The 11,197-nt window shown below is 67.7% G+C and overlaps 1 protein-coding gene across 1 annotated transcript; it reads right to left on the bottom strand.

Annotated features, from left to right (window-relative positions):
• Positions 1 to 559: 559 nt before the first annotated feature.
• RUVBL2 (RuvB like AAA ATPase 2) lies at positions 560 to 10,203 on the bottom strand. The gene is made up of 15 exons (XM_054015035.1): positions 10,097 to 10,203; positions 9,909 to 9,957; positions 9,073 to 9,128; positions 8,534 to 8,675; positions 8,065 to 8,194; positions 7,674 to 7,740; positions 7,236 to 7,342; positions 6,111 to 6,204; positions 5,572 to 5,695; positions 3,459 to 3,553; positions 2,777 to 2,895; positions 1,829 to 1,948; positions 1,119 to 1,248; positions 821 to 935; positions 560 to 632 (listed from the first exon to the last, which is right to left on the bottom strand). Exons 1-15 carry the CDS (start codon positions 10,106 to 10,108, stop codon positions 607 to 609), a joined length of 1,386 nt encoding a protein of 461 aa, XP_053871010.1. The 5' UTR covers positions 10,109 to 10,203; the 3' UTR covers positions 560 to 606.
• Between the last annotated feature and the right edge of the window lie 994 nt (positions 10,204 to 11,197).

The following is an 11,197-nucleotide window of genomic DNA, read 5'->3' as shown; positions in this document are numbered from 1 at the left end:
CCTCCTCGTGACCACTGGCCCCCAGGGCCAGGCACCGAACCTGGGGGGCTCCGGGCTCCCAGCTCCTCCCCACAACCCACTAGACCTCAGCCCCCTCCCAGAGCCAGGCACACAACCAAGGAATCTAGCCCCCCCCAGCGCCAAGCACAGAACCCAGGCGTCCGGGCTCCCAGCCCCCGCCCCTCATTAGACCACCAGTCCCCTCCCAGAGCCCGGCACAGAACCCAGACGTCCGGGCTCCCAGCCATCTCCCACCCCCACACAAGACTCCCAGCCCCCTCCCAGAGCCAGCACAGAACCCAGGCGTCCGGGCTCCGAGGACCCCAGTCCCTCCCAGAGCCTAGCACAGAACCCAGGCATCCGGGCTCCGAGGACCCCAGTCCCTCCCAGAGCCTAGCACAGAACCCAGGCGTACGGGCTCCAAGGCCCCCAGCCCCCTCCCAGAGCCGAGCACAGAACCCAGGCGTCCGGGCTCCCAGGCCGTCAGACATTCAGCAGATTTTTCCATAACGTTTATTTTACAAAATCAGAAACCAATGAAACGGCTGGACGGGGAAGGGGGGGGGAAGAAGGGGTCTTGGGGGGGGGGGCAGCAGGGGGGCGGGATCACGATGTGTCCATGGTGTCTCCCTCTGTAAGAGATAAGGAAGGTTAGAAGGGGGGAGGGAGGGGGCAAGACCCCACTGCCTGTCCCGCTGAGCTGGGCAGCAGCCCCCTACCTGGGGGGAGCCCCCATTGGGCGGCTGGGGCAGAGGGGTGGAGCGGCTGCTCTCTATAGCCCTCCCACCTGCCCCCCCCCCCGACCCTCCCCAGCACTCACTGAGCTCGTTGAAGAGGAAGGCGTCCTGGTACTCCTTCATGTACTGGGTGGAGCGGGACTCGTCCAGGAACAGGGAGTACACGCGCTTGATGTCCTCCACCTGCACCTCCGTGCCCTGCGGGGGGGGGGAGAGGGGGGCACGTCAGAAGGGCCTGGTGCACCCTCAGAAACCCCACCCAGGGGCCCTGGCTCCCAGCCCCCCTTCTCCCCTCCCCCCCCCCCCCCCCCCGGAGCCAGGCTCGAACCCAGGCGTCCGGGCGCCCCGAGCCAGGCTCGAACCCAGGCGTCCGGGCCTCACCTTCCTCTTGCGGCACACCAGGCTGGCGGCGGTGATGAGCTGCATGGCGTAGCGCAGGGAGGTCTCCAGCCCGATGCGCGTCAGCACCGTGTAGGCGTCTTCGTTCATCTCCACGTCCTCCTCCTCGCACCTGGGGGGGGAGAGAGGGGGCAGGGCACTGCTGGGGGGAGCTCGCAGCACCGGAGGGCTCCTGGCTTGGGGGGAGCTCGCAGCTTTGGAAGATGTCCCTGACTATGCTCCGTGCCTCGGTTTCCCCACATGCTGCATGGTCATTGGGGGCAGGGAGCCGGCCGGGTGCGACCAGCTGCAGGACAAAGTGTTGGGAGGAGCCGGGGGGGGGGGGTTGCTCCGTGTGGGGCAGCTGGGGGCACCGGCACTAAGGGGTTGGGGGGGGGGGCCTTGGCTGTAATTTCTGTTCTCGGCGCTAACCCAGGACTCTCCGCTCTGCGCCCAGACCCCCAACTACCCCCCCAGGCCGAGTCACGCCCGAGCCTGGAGCTGGGGGGCCTGGCTCCCTCTGGGGCACTTGCTGTGGGGGGCTCCCGGCCTGACCCCTGCAGGCTGCAAGGGGGCGGGAAGCTGAGGGGCTCCCCCCAATGAGAGTTACTCCCAGGGGCTGCCGGCTGGGTGACAGCATCCGGCCTATGGGGCACTGCTGGGGGGGGGGGGGGGAACACACAACACACACACTCGCAGCAGCCCCCCCTCACCGGATCTTGAGGATCTGCTTGGTCTCCTTGTCGCTGTAGGGCGCGGTGGAGATGATCAGCAGCCGGTCCAGCAGGTCGAGGGGGATCCCGTGGGGGCTCTGGTAGCTGGTGCCGCGGATCCTGGGGGGAGCGGGGCCTGAGCAACGGGGGAGGGGCTCCAGCCCCCCCCCCCCAGCTAGGGTGAGAGCCGCCTATCACCCCCCCACCCCGTCAGAGCCACCTGTCACCATGCACCCCCCACCGGGAAAGCCCCCTGTGACGAAGTGGGGTTTTATTCATCTCGTTATGTTGCATGTGAGTCTTACGGCCCTACACGAACACTGTGTGTGCCTCAGTTTCCCTGTGCGCTGCACCAATACCCAAAACCAGGGTCTGCCCCCCCCGCCCCCCAAGAGGGACCAGACTGAGGGGTCCTGGTCTCTGTACCCACAAGCTCTGGTTTGGGCTGTTCCTGTCGGCTAATAAACCGTCTGTGTTCCCGGCCGGCTGAGAGTCACGTCTGACTGCGGAGTTGGGGGGCAGGGCCCTCTGACTCCCCCAGGACCCCCCCCTGGGCGGACTCGCTGCGGGAGGCGCACGGGGGGACGGGGATGCTGAATGCTCCGGGCTCAGCCCCAGGAAGGTGAAGCCGTGTGAGCTCCTTGGCCGGGGACAGTCTGCTCCGAGAGACGAGGCTCCTCCCCGAGTCCTGCCTGGCTTCGTAGGGAGCAGTTCAGAGCGTCGCCCCGTGACTGCCCTGCCCTGGGCCTGCCCCCACGCCAGCCCCCTGTGCATTCACTCAGCCCCCCCAGACCAGATCCTGTGGGGAGCAGGGCCTCCCAGCCAACCCCCCTCCACCAGCCCCCCCTTCAGAACCATCTGTCAACCCAGGCCCCCCACTCCACCCCTCACTGGGAAAGCCCCACCTGTGCCCCTTCCCAGGCCAGGCCCCGCCCGGCGGCTGCCCACCTGGTGATGCCGCGGTTGGTGGCCATGATGAGCACGGGGGCCATGTCGCTCTCCAGCGCCCGGTTGAGGAAGGAGAAACACTCGATGTCCAGCATGTGAACCTCATCAATGAACAGCACCTGGGGGGGAGAGGGGGCGGCGGCACGGCCATCACCCTCCTGCTGCCCCCTTCCCTTCCACATGGTCATCCCACCGCAATCCCCCTCCAGCCCCCCCACCATCCCCCTCCCTCCCCGGGGTCACCCTGCCACCCCATGCTATCCCCCCCAACCCCCTGTGCATACACTTAGTCCCCCCAAATCACTCGGTCCCCAGAACCATGCTGCCCCCCCAACACCCCACAGGCATCTTTCTACCTCAACTACACCCAGGCCCCAAACACCCCCACCCCCCGAGATCACCTAGCCAGCGCCCCCCCCACGCGCTCACCCCCCCGAGATCACCCAGCCAGCACCCCCCCCACGCGCTCACCCCCCCGAGATCACCCAGCCAGCACACCCCCCACGCGCTCACCCCCGAGATCACACGTCCAGCGCCCCCCCACGCGCTCACCCCCCCCGAGATCACCCAGCCAGCGCCCCCCCACGCGCTCACCCCCCCCCCCGAGATCACCCAGCCAGCGCCCCCCCACGCGCTCACCCCCAAGATCACTTGTCCAGCGCCCCCCCACACCCTCACTCACCCCCGGGATGACCTCGGCTTTTCCCTCCTCACGCCACTCGGCCACCTTGGCATTGATCTGCTCCCGCACCTCGGCCTTGATCTCCCCGGTGTCGCCTGGTGGTGCAGACACGAGATGGTGATCCCCGGCAGGGACACGCCTCGACCCCGATGCCTCCAGGGGACCCAACCTCCCCAGGGGGGGCCACCCTACCTCGCTGGGGGAGGGGAGAGGCTCTGATTCAGGGGGGTAGAGCTTGTGCCCCCCAGGGCCGTGGAAGAGGGCGAGGAGGCCCTGGGGCAGTGTTGATGGGGGCCATGGGGGGGGCTGCGGGGTGACAGTGGGGCTGCGGGGAGGTGGAGGGTGATGAGGGGGCTGAAGGGGGGAACCTGAGAAAAGGGCCAGGAAGCCCTGAGTGCGGCTGTGGGGAGGCCGTGCAGGGGGGAGAAGGGGGCTGTGGGGTGACCACGGAGAGGTGCAGAGTGATGGGGGGTACCTGAGAAGAGGGCCAGGAAGCCCTGTGTGCGGCTGTTGATGGGGGGCTGTGGGGAGGTGTGATCAAGGGGGGAGTTTCTGGTTTTCCTTGTTTCCTATGGGTGATTTTCTTGGGTTTCCAATGGTTTGCACGCCGAGGGGGTGGGACTCGGTGTCCCTGGGTGTTGCTGGTTTAACGAGGGGAGGGGAGAGGGAGTTTGTGGGTACACAGGACCGGAGAGGGAACTTGGGACCCCGTCCGATGGCCTGGAGAATGGACACCCCAGCTGCTGGTGACCCGGTGACCCAGCTCAGGAGTTGCAGCCGGTTCTGGCCAGTGGGAGGACAATGGGCTGTGGGGACAGGACCCCGGTGACCGGACCAGCCGGTTCCAGCCAGAGGGGCCAGAGGACGGAAGAGGGGAGAGGAGGCCCAGGTGACCCTGTTTCCCTGGAGAGAAGGCAATGGACAGAGGCAGGGCTGGGGGTATCAGATACCCAGCTGGGAGCAGGGGGGCTCTGGGCTGGAGAGGGGGAGCAGGCAGAGCCCACCTGGGTGCAGGGGAGACTGGGATGTGCTGGGCTGAGGGAGGCCAGAGAGTTTCCTGTGCTGGGTTCAACGCTCAATAAACCCTCCTGTGTGATGCTGGCTGAGAATCACTCCGGGCTAGAGATCAGGGTGGGGGGCGGAGGCATCGTCCCCTTCAGGGGTGGAGGCCCCAGGGGTCCAAAGCGAGGGGCCTTTTTGAGGGGGCCCACGGCAGAGACAGACGTGCTAAGGCTCAGAGAGGTGCGGCTCCAGGAGGTGGAGGGGCCCAATCCCAGGAGAGAGTGGACCCCCGAGAAGGGCTGTCGCACTGAAAGGGGCACCCCCCATGGACCGCATGGGGCCAAGAGTGGGTATGATCTGTGAGTCCGTGACAGGGGTGACGGGGGGAGGGGGAGCTGCAGGGGGGTACCTGAGAAGAGGGCCAGGAAGCCCTGCGTGCGGCTGTTGATGGGGGGCTGTGGGGAGATGGGGGGCTGCAGGAGGGTGTGACGAACTGGGACTGTTCTTAATGTGGCCTTTGAATGCTGAGTGGGAGGTTGGCTGGGACGCTCTGCATGGGGGGATGGGAGACTGGCCTTGAGGGAAGATACCTGAGCATGTAACGTGAGAACCCAGGAGGGGGCTGGGGCCAGGTGACACCTCTGCAGGGAAACTGGACAAAGGGGGGGGGGGGGAGCTGGGGAGAGGCTGGGTGAGAGACACTGGAGAGAGTTTCAGGAGCTGGCTGGGGTAATGGAGGGGAGCCCAGACGGGGCTCTGACCCCCCAGTGGGGCTGTGGTGCCCCTGGGACCCCAAGATGGACCTAACTGGGGGGGCGGGGTCCTGTTGTCTGTATCTGCAAGACCTGTCTTGGACTGTGTTCCTGTCGTCTAAATAAACCTTCTACTTTACTGGCTGGCTGAGAGTCCCGGTGAATCCCAGGAAGACGGGGGTGCAGGGCCTGGTGTCCCCCCACACTCTGCGACAGGGGGGACCTGAGAAGAGGGCCAGGAAGCCCTGAGTGCAGCTGTTGATGGGGGCTGTGGGGAGGTGACGGGGGGAGGCTGTGGGGTGACCGGGGCTGGGGCTGCGGGGGGGCCATGGGGTGACAGGGGGGCTGCAGGGGGGTACCTGAGAAGAGGGCCAGGAAGCCCTGCGTGCGGCTGTTGATGACGTCGATCTCATGCAGCGACACCGTGTGGACGACCTCCTTGCGCTTCTGCAGCTCCCCGTCCGGGCACTGCACAAACTTAGTCTGGGGGGAGGGGCAGCTCAGAGTCTGCCCTCAGGAGCCCCCCACTGCGCCCCCCCAGCAGCCACCAGCAACCCCCCCCCCCCCTCCCCCCCGCCGGGACAGCAGGAACCCGGGGGAATGGCCGCACAGGTCTTGGGGGGCAGGCAGCTCAGAGCCCCAGCCCGTACCTGGGCGCCCCCACTCCCCCCCAGCCCGGCACTGCCCGTACCTGGGCGCCCCCACTCCCCCCCCCAGCCCGGCACTGCCCGTACCTGGGCGCCCCCACTCCCCCCCAGCCCGGCACTGCCCGTACCTGGGCGCCATCACTCCCCCCAAACCCGGCACTGCCCGTACCTGGGCGCCATCACTCCCCCCAAACCCGGCACTGCCCGTACCTGGGCGCCACCACTCCCCCACAACCCGGCACTGCCCGTACCTGGGCGCCCATGGCGTCGTAGTCCCGCGCCCGGGTGAAGGAGCGCCCCAGTTTGCTGATCTTCCCGGTGGCTTTGTCGATGGTGATGACGTCCCTGCGGGGGAACAGAAGAGCGGCCAGACTGGGTCAGACCAAAGGTCTGTCCAGCTGTGTCTTGTTTGCCGGCAGCCGCCTCTGAGGGCATGAACAGCACAGGGGATCGTCGAGCGATCCAACCGTCGCCCATCCCCAGCTCCTGGCAAACAGAGGCCTGGGACCCCATCCCTGCCCAGCCTGGCTAATAGCCATCGATGGACCTGTCCTCCATGGACTTATCTTGGTATTTTCTGAACCCTGTTCTAGTCTTGGCCTTCACAACATCCTGTGGCAAGGAGTTCCACAGGTTGACTGTGCGCTGTCTTCAGAAATACTTCCTTTTGTTTGTTTTAAACCTGCTGTCTATTCATTTAATTGGGTGACCCCTAGTCCTTGTGTTATGAGGAGTAAATAACACTTCTTGATTCACTTTCTCCACACCAGGCATGATTTTATAGACCTTTATCGTATCCCCCTTTAGGTGTCTCTTCTCCAAGCTGAAAAGTCCCAGTCTAATTAATCACTCCTCCTATGGAAGCCATTCCAGGCCCCTAATCATTTTTGTTGCCCTTCTCTGAACCTTTTCCAATCTCAATATATCTTTTTGGAGATGAGGCGACCACATCTGCACGCAGTATTCCAGATGTGGTCGTGCCATGGATTTATAGAGAGGCAATATATTTTCTTAATGACTCCCAGCGTTCTGTTCTGCCGCTGCCCAGATAATTTCAGAGAACTCTCCACAATGACTCCACGATCTCTTTCTTGAGCGGTAACAGCTAATTTAGACACCATCGTTTTATAGGCATGGGGGGGATGGTCAGGCCTGGCCGGGGGTGTGTGCGCGAAGGCAGACAGGGGAGAGCCCAGGCCCTCTATACCGGGAGCCCCGATACGGACCCCTTGGGGGAGCCACTCCTTGCTGGATTCCTGCCCTCCCAGCAAGCAAGCTCTCCGCCCATGGCCCCCTGCCCCAGCCCCTCCCGTTCCACCCATCGCCCACTGTGGCCCTCCCCCACCCATCAGCACCCAACGCCCCCCCCGCCTCACCCGGCCTGCACTTTCTCCTTGGTCAGTGACTCGATCATCTTGGTGCCCAGGTCGTAGATGGTTTCCATCTCCGTGGTCTTCAGCGTCAGCTTCCCCACCTTGGCGCCCTGCGGCGGGGGGGTGGGGGGGTGTCAGCCACTGCGCACACACACCACCCGGCACATGTGGGGGGGAGGGGGAGAGAGCCCACAGCTGCGCCCCGCCCACTGGCCTAAGGAAGCCCTGCTTGGTGGGGGTGGGAGGGGCCTGCTCTTGGGTGGAGGGGAGGGGCCAGTTCCTGCAAGGGAGGGGGAGGTAGGAGGGGTATGGGAGACCAGGGCAGCACCAGCCAACCCAGGTCTGTCCTGCTCCTGCCAAGCTGGGCAGGTGAACCCGGGGCGGCATCGGCTGGCTCAGCCCCCAGGGGCTGCCCACCCCCCTGCCCCGCTCCCCACTCACGGTGCCGGTGGCCGGGCGGTCAATCTGGATCTCCACCACCTCCCCCTCGATGATCTCGGTCTCCTCCCTGCGGGGAAAGAGGAGGGGGGCTGAGGAGGGACAGCCCTCACCCCCACCCGCCACGCCACAGTCCCCAGAGACAGAAACCAGCTTCCCCCAGCACCCCCAGCAGGGGGCAGCTCTCTGCCCAGTGAGGCACTTACGCACAGCAGGGCAACCAACGCCCTCCTGGCTCCCAGCCCCCGTCTAACCACTCAACTCCACTCCCCTCCCAGAGCCGGGGAGAGAACCCAGGAGTCCTGGCTCCCAGCCCCCGTGCTCTAACCCACCAGACCCCACTCCCCTCCCAGAGCTGGAGCCAGAACCCCAGCGTCCGGGCCCCGCCCCTCACTTGATGCGCACGCCGATGGAGCGCCGGAAGGCCTGGGTCAGCGCCTCTGTCTTGCTCATCTCCAAGGAGAAGATCTCGCTGCCGGCGATGGCGGTGAAGGGCGTGTCCAGCCCCAGCGCCTGCGCCATGCCTGGGGGCAGGGGGGAGAGCTGGTTACACAGGGGAGTGGATGGCTGGGGACCCCCACTGCTCAGGGCACGGCAACTCCCTCGAGGGGCCCAGAGGAGAGTGCCAGGGTGGGAGGGCTTCCCAGGGTAGGGGGGATCCCAGGTCACGGGTGGGGGGACGGGACTCCTTGGGTGGGAGCAGGATTCCAGGATGGGGGAGGGGGATTCCTGTGGGGGAGGAGTCCAGAGGGCCCTATACTTGTCAAGAGGAGGAGCGGAGGAGGGGTCCCCAGGCCAAGGCTGTGATCGGCTCCCAACAGGGGCCCCCCAGGTGCCTTAGAGGGAGGCTCCCAGTGCTGTACCCATGGCGATGGCCGTCTTGCCGGTGCCCGGCTGGCCGGCGATGAGGACGGCCCGGCCCGCGATCTTCCCCTCCTTGATCATCTCCAGGATGACGCCAGCGGCCCGGCGGGCGGCCAGCTGGCCCACCATGCCCTGCGAGACCTGGGAAGAGCGAGGGGTGGGTGCCGGCGAGGGGGGAGCCCCAGCCAGCCCCCCAGCTCCTCCCTCACATGCAGCCCCTCCCCCCATTCACACACCCAGCCCCCTGCTGCAACCCCGAGGCAGCCCTTCCATCTCCCCCCATTCACATGCAGCCCTTCCCCCATACGCAACCCCCACTCCCGCCAGACCTCCCCCTCCCAATACCCAGTTCCTCCCCTCCACTGACCAAGGTGCCCTATGCCCCCCGCACAGCCCCCCAAGCTCCCTCAGACAGTGACGCTACCCCCAACAGCCCCCCATTTTCCCTCCCATGGAAGCCTCCTGGGTCTCTCTCCCAGTGGGCCCCTCTGCCCGGACTCCCCACGTGGCAGTGGCCAGCAGGAGGCGCCCCAGGTACCTGTCTGGGCTCCAGGGCATCGTCCAGGCCCAGGCCCCGGATGTGGGAGTGGGCGCCTGGGGACAGAAGAGAGACGCATCACCCGGCTGCCCGGGCTGGGGGGGGGCTTGGTGTGTGTCCCCCCCCCCGGTGGGCAGAGACCGGAGCTGATGAGGGCAAAGGGCCCAGGCAGCCTGGTATCGCCCACGGCTCCCTGGCACCCCGATCAGCCCCCCCCAGCCGGGATCAGCCCCCCCCGGCCCCCAATCAGCCCCCCCCGGCCCCCAATCAGCCCCCCCAGCCGGGATCAGCCCCCCCGGCCCCCAATCAGCCCCCCCCGGCCCCCAATCAGCCCCCCCAGCCGGGATCAGCCCCCCCGGCCCCCAATCAGCCCCCCCCAGCCGGGATCAGCCCCCCCCGGCCCCCAATCAGCCCCCCCCGGCCCCCAATCAGCCCCCCCAGCCGGGATCAGCCCCCCCGGCCCCCAATCAGCCCCCCCCGGCCGGGATCAGCCCCCCCCAGCCCCCGATCAGCCCCCCCCGGCCCCCGATCAGCCCCCCCGGCCCCCGATCAGCCCCCCCCGGCCCCCGATCAGCCCCCCCCGGCCCCCGATCAGCCCCCCCCGGCCCCCGATCAGCCCCCCCGGCCCCCGATCAGCCCCACGGGCCCGGCCAGACCCAGGCCCCCCCCGGCCCCCGATCAGCCCCCCCGGCCCAGAGCAGCGGGGGGGGGTGGGGGGGGCAGGTTGCGCCCAGCCCCGTTGCCGTGGAGACCGCGTGGCTCCCGGCTGGTTCCCATGGTGACAGGGCGCCGCTCCTCTGCTGGGGCGATCCCAGCCCCCCCCGCGCGGGACTCACCGATCCGCTCGATGCGCGTCACGTCCCGGACCTCGGGCACCTTCGTGGTCTGGGGGGGGAGAGCGGAGAGGGGGGGTGAGGGGGGCGGGGCCGCGCGCGCGGATCCCCCCCGCTTCCCCCAACCCCCCCGATCCCTCCCCCCTCCCCCGGGCAGGGCCGCGCTCAGGGGGCGGGGGGGCCCCTCTCACCGCCGTTGCCATGTTGCTCCGACTCCGCAACGAGCCCCCCGGCGCTGACCGGAAACCGGAAGTCTCTCCTCGCCACGCGCCGAGCAGGGGGAGCCGCTCCGGCCGCCGCTCTATGGTCCGCGGTCCTCCAGCCGCCCGGCCCGGCCCGGCCCGGCCCTCCTGACCCCGCCCCCTTCTCCTCTGACCCCGCCCCCTCCTCCTCCTCAACCCTCCTCTGACCCCTCCCTCATTCTACCCCCTTCTCTAACCCCACCCCCTCCTTGACCCCGCCCCTTCCCTCCTCTGACCCCGCCCCCTCCTCATAAACCCTCCTCTGACCCCTCCCTCATTGTACCCCCTCCCTGACCCCGCCCCTCCTCCTCCTCTGACCCCGCCCCCTCCTCCTCCTCAACCCTCCTCTGACCCCTTCCTCATTGTACCCCCTTCTCTAACCCCACCCCCTCCTTGACCCCGCCCCTCCCCTCCTCCTCCTCCTCCCTGACCCCGCCCTCTTCCTCCTCTGACTCCGCCCCTTCCCCTCTGACCCCGCCCCTCCTCCTCCTAAACCCTCCTCTGACTCCGCCCCCACCCCTCCCCCCGACCCCGCCCCTCTTCCTCCTCTAACCCACCACCTCCTTGACTCCGCCCCTCCCCCTCATCTAACCTCACTCCCTCCCTGACCCCGCCCCTCCCGCTCCTACCCTAGCCCTTCTCCTCCCCTGACCCCACCCCGTTCCTGACCCCGCCTCTCCTCCCTCCTCCCTCCTCCGCTGACCCCGCCCCTCCCCCTCTACGCTGACTCTCCCCCTGACCCCACCCCTCCCTTACGCTGCCCCTCCACATCCTTCATGTCCCCGCCCCTCCGCATCCTACCCCCGCCCGCCCTGACCTACCCCCTCCTCTGGCCCCGCCCTCTGATTCCATCCCCTCCCTCCCCTGACCCCCCCGTACCTCTCCTCTGACCCCTCCCTGCCACCCCCTCCTGCCCTGCTCCCCTCCCCCCTTTCCTGGAATTGGCGACACTTCCCCTTTAAGACCTTGGAGCACGTACCCAGCCCTCTCCCACGTGTCCCTCCCTGGCCGGTCACCGGCTACGTCAGCCAATCAGAACCCGGGGTCCTC

Source organism: Malaclemys terrapin (assembly GCF_027887155.1).
Source record: "Malaclemys terrapin pileata isolate rMalTer1 chromosome 20 unlocalized genomic scaffold, rMalTer1.hap1 SUPER_20_unloc_3, whole genome shotgun sequence".
In the NCBI taxonomy this organism is placed as follows: domain Eukaryota; kingdom Metazoa; phylum Chordata; order Testudines; family Emydidae; genus Malaclemys; species Malaclemys terrapin.
This window is presented reverse-complemented; position numbering and strand designations above follow the sequence as displayed.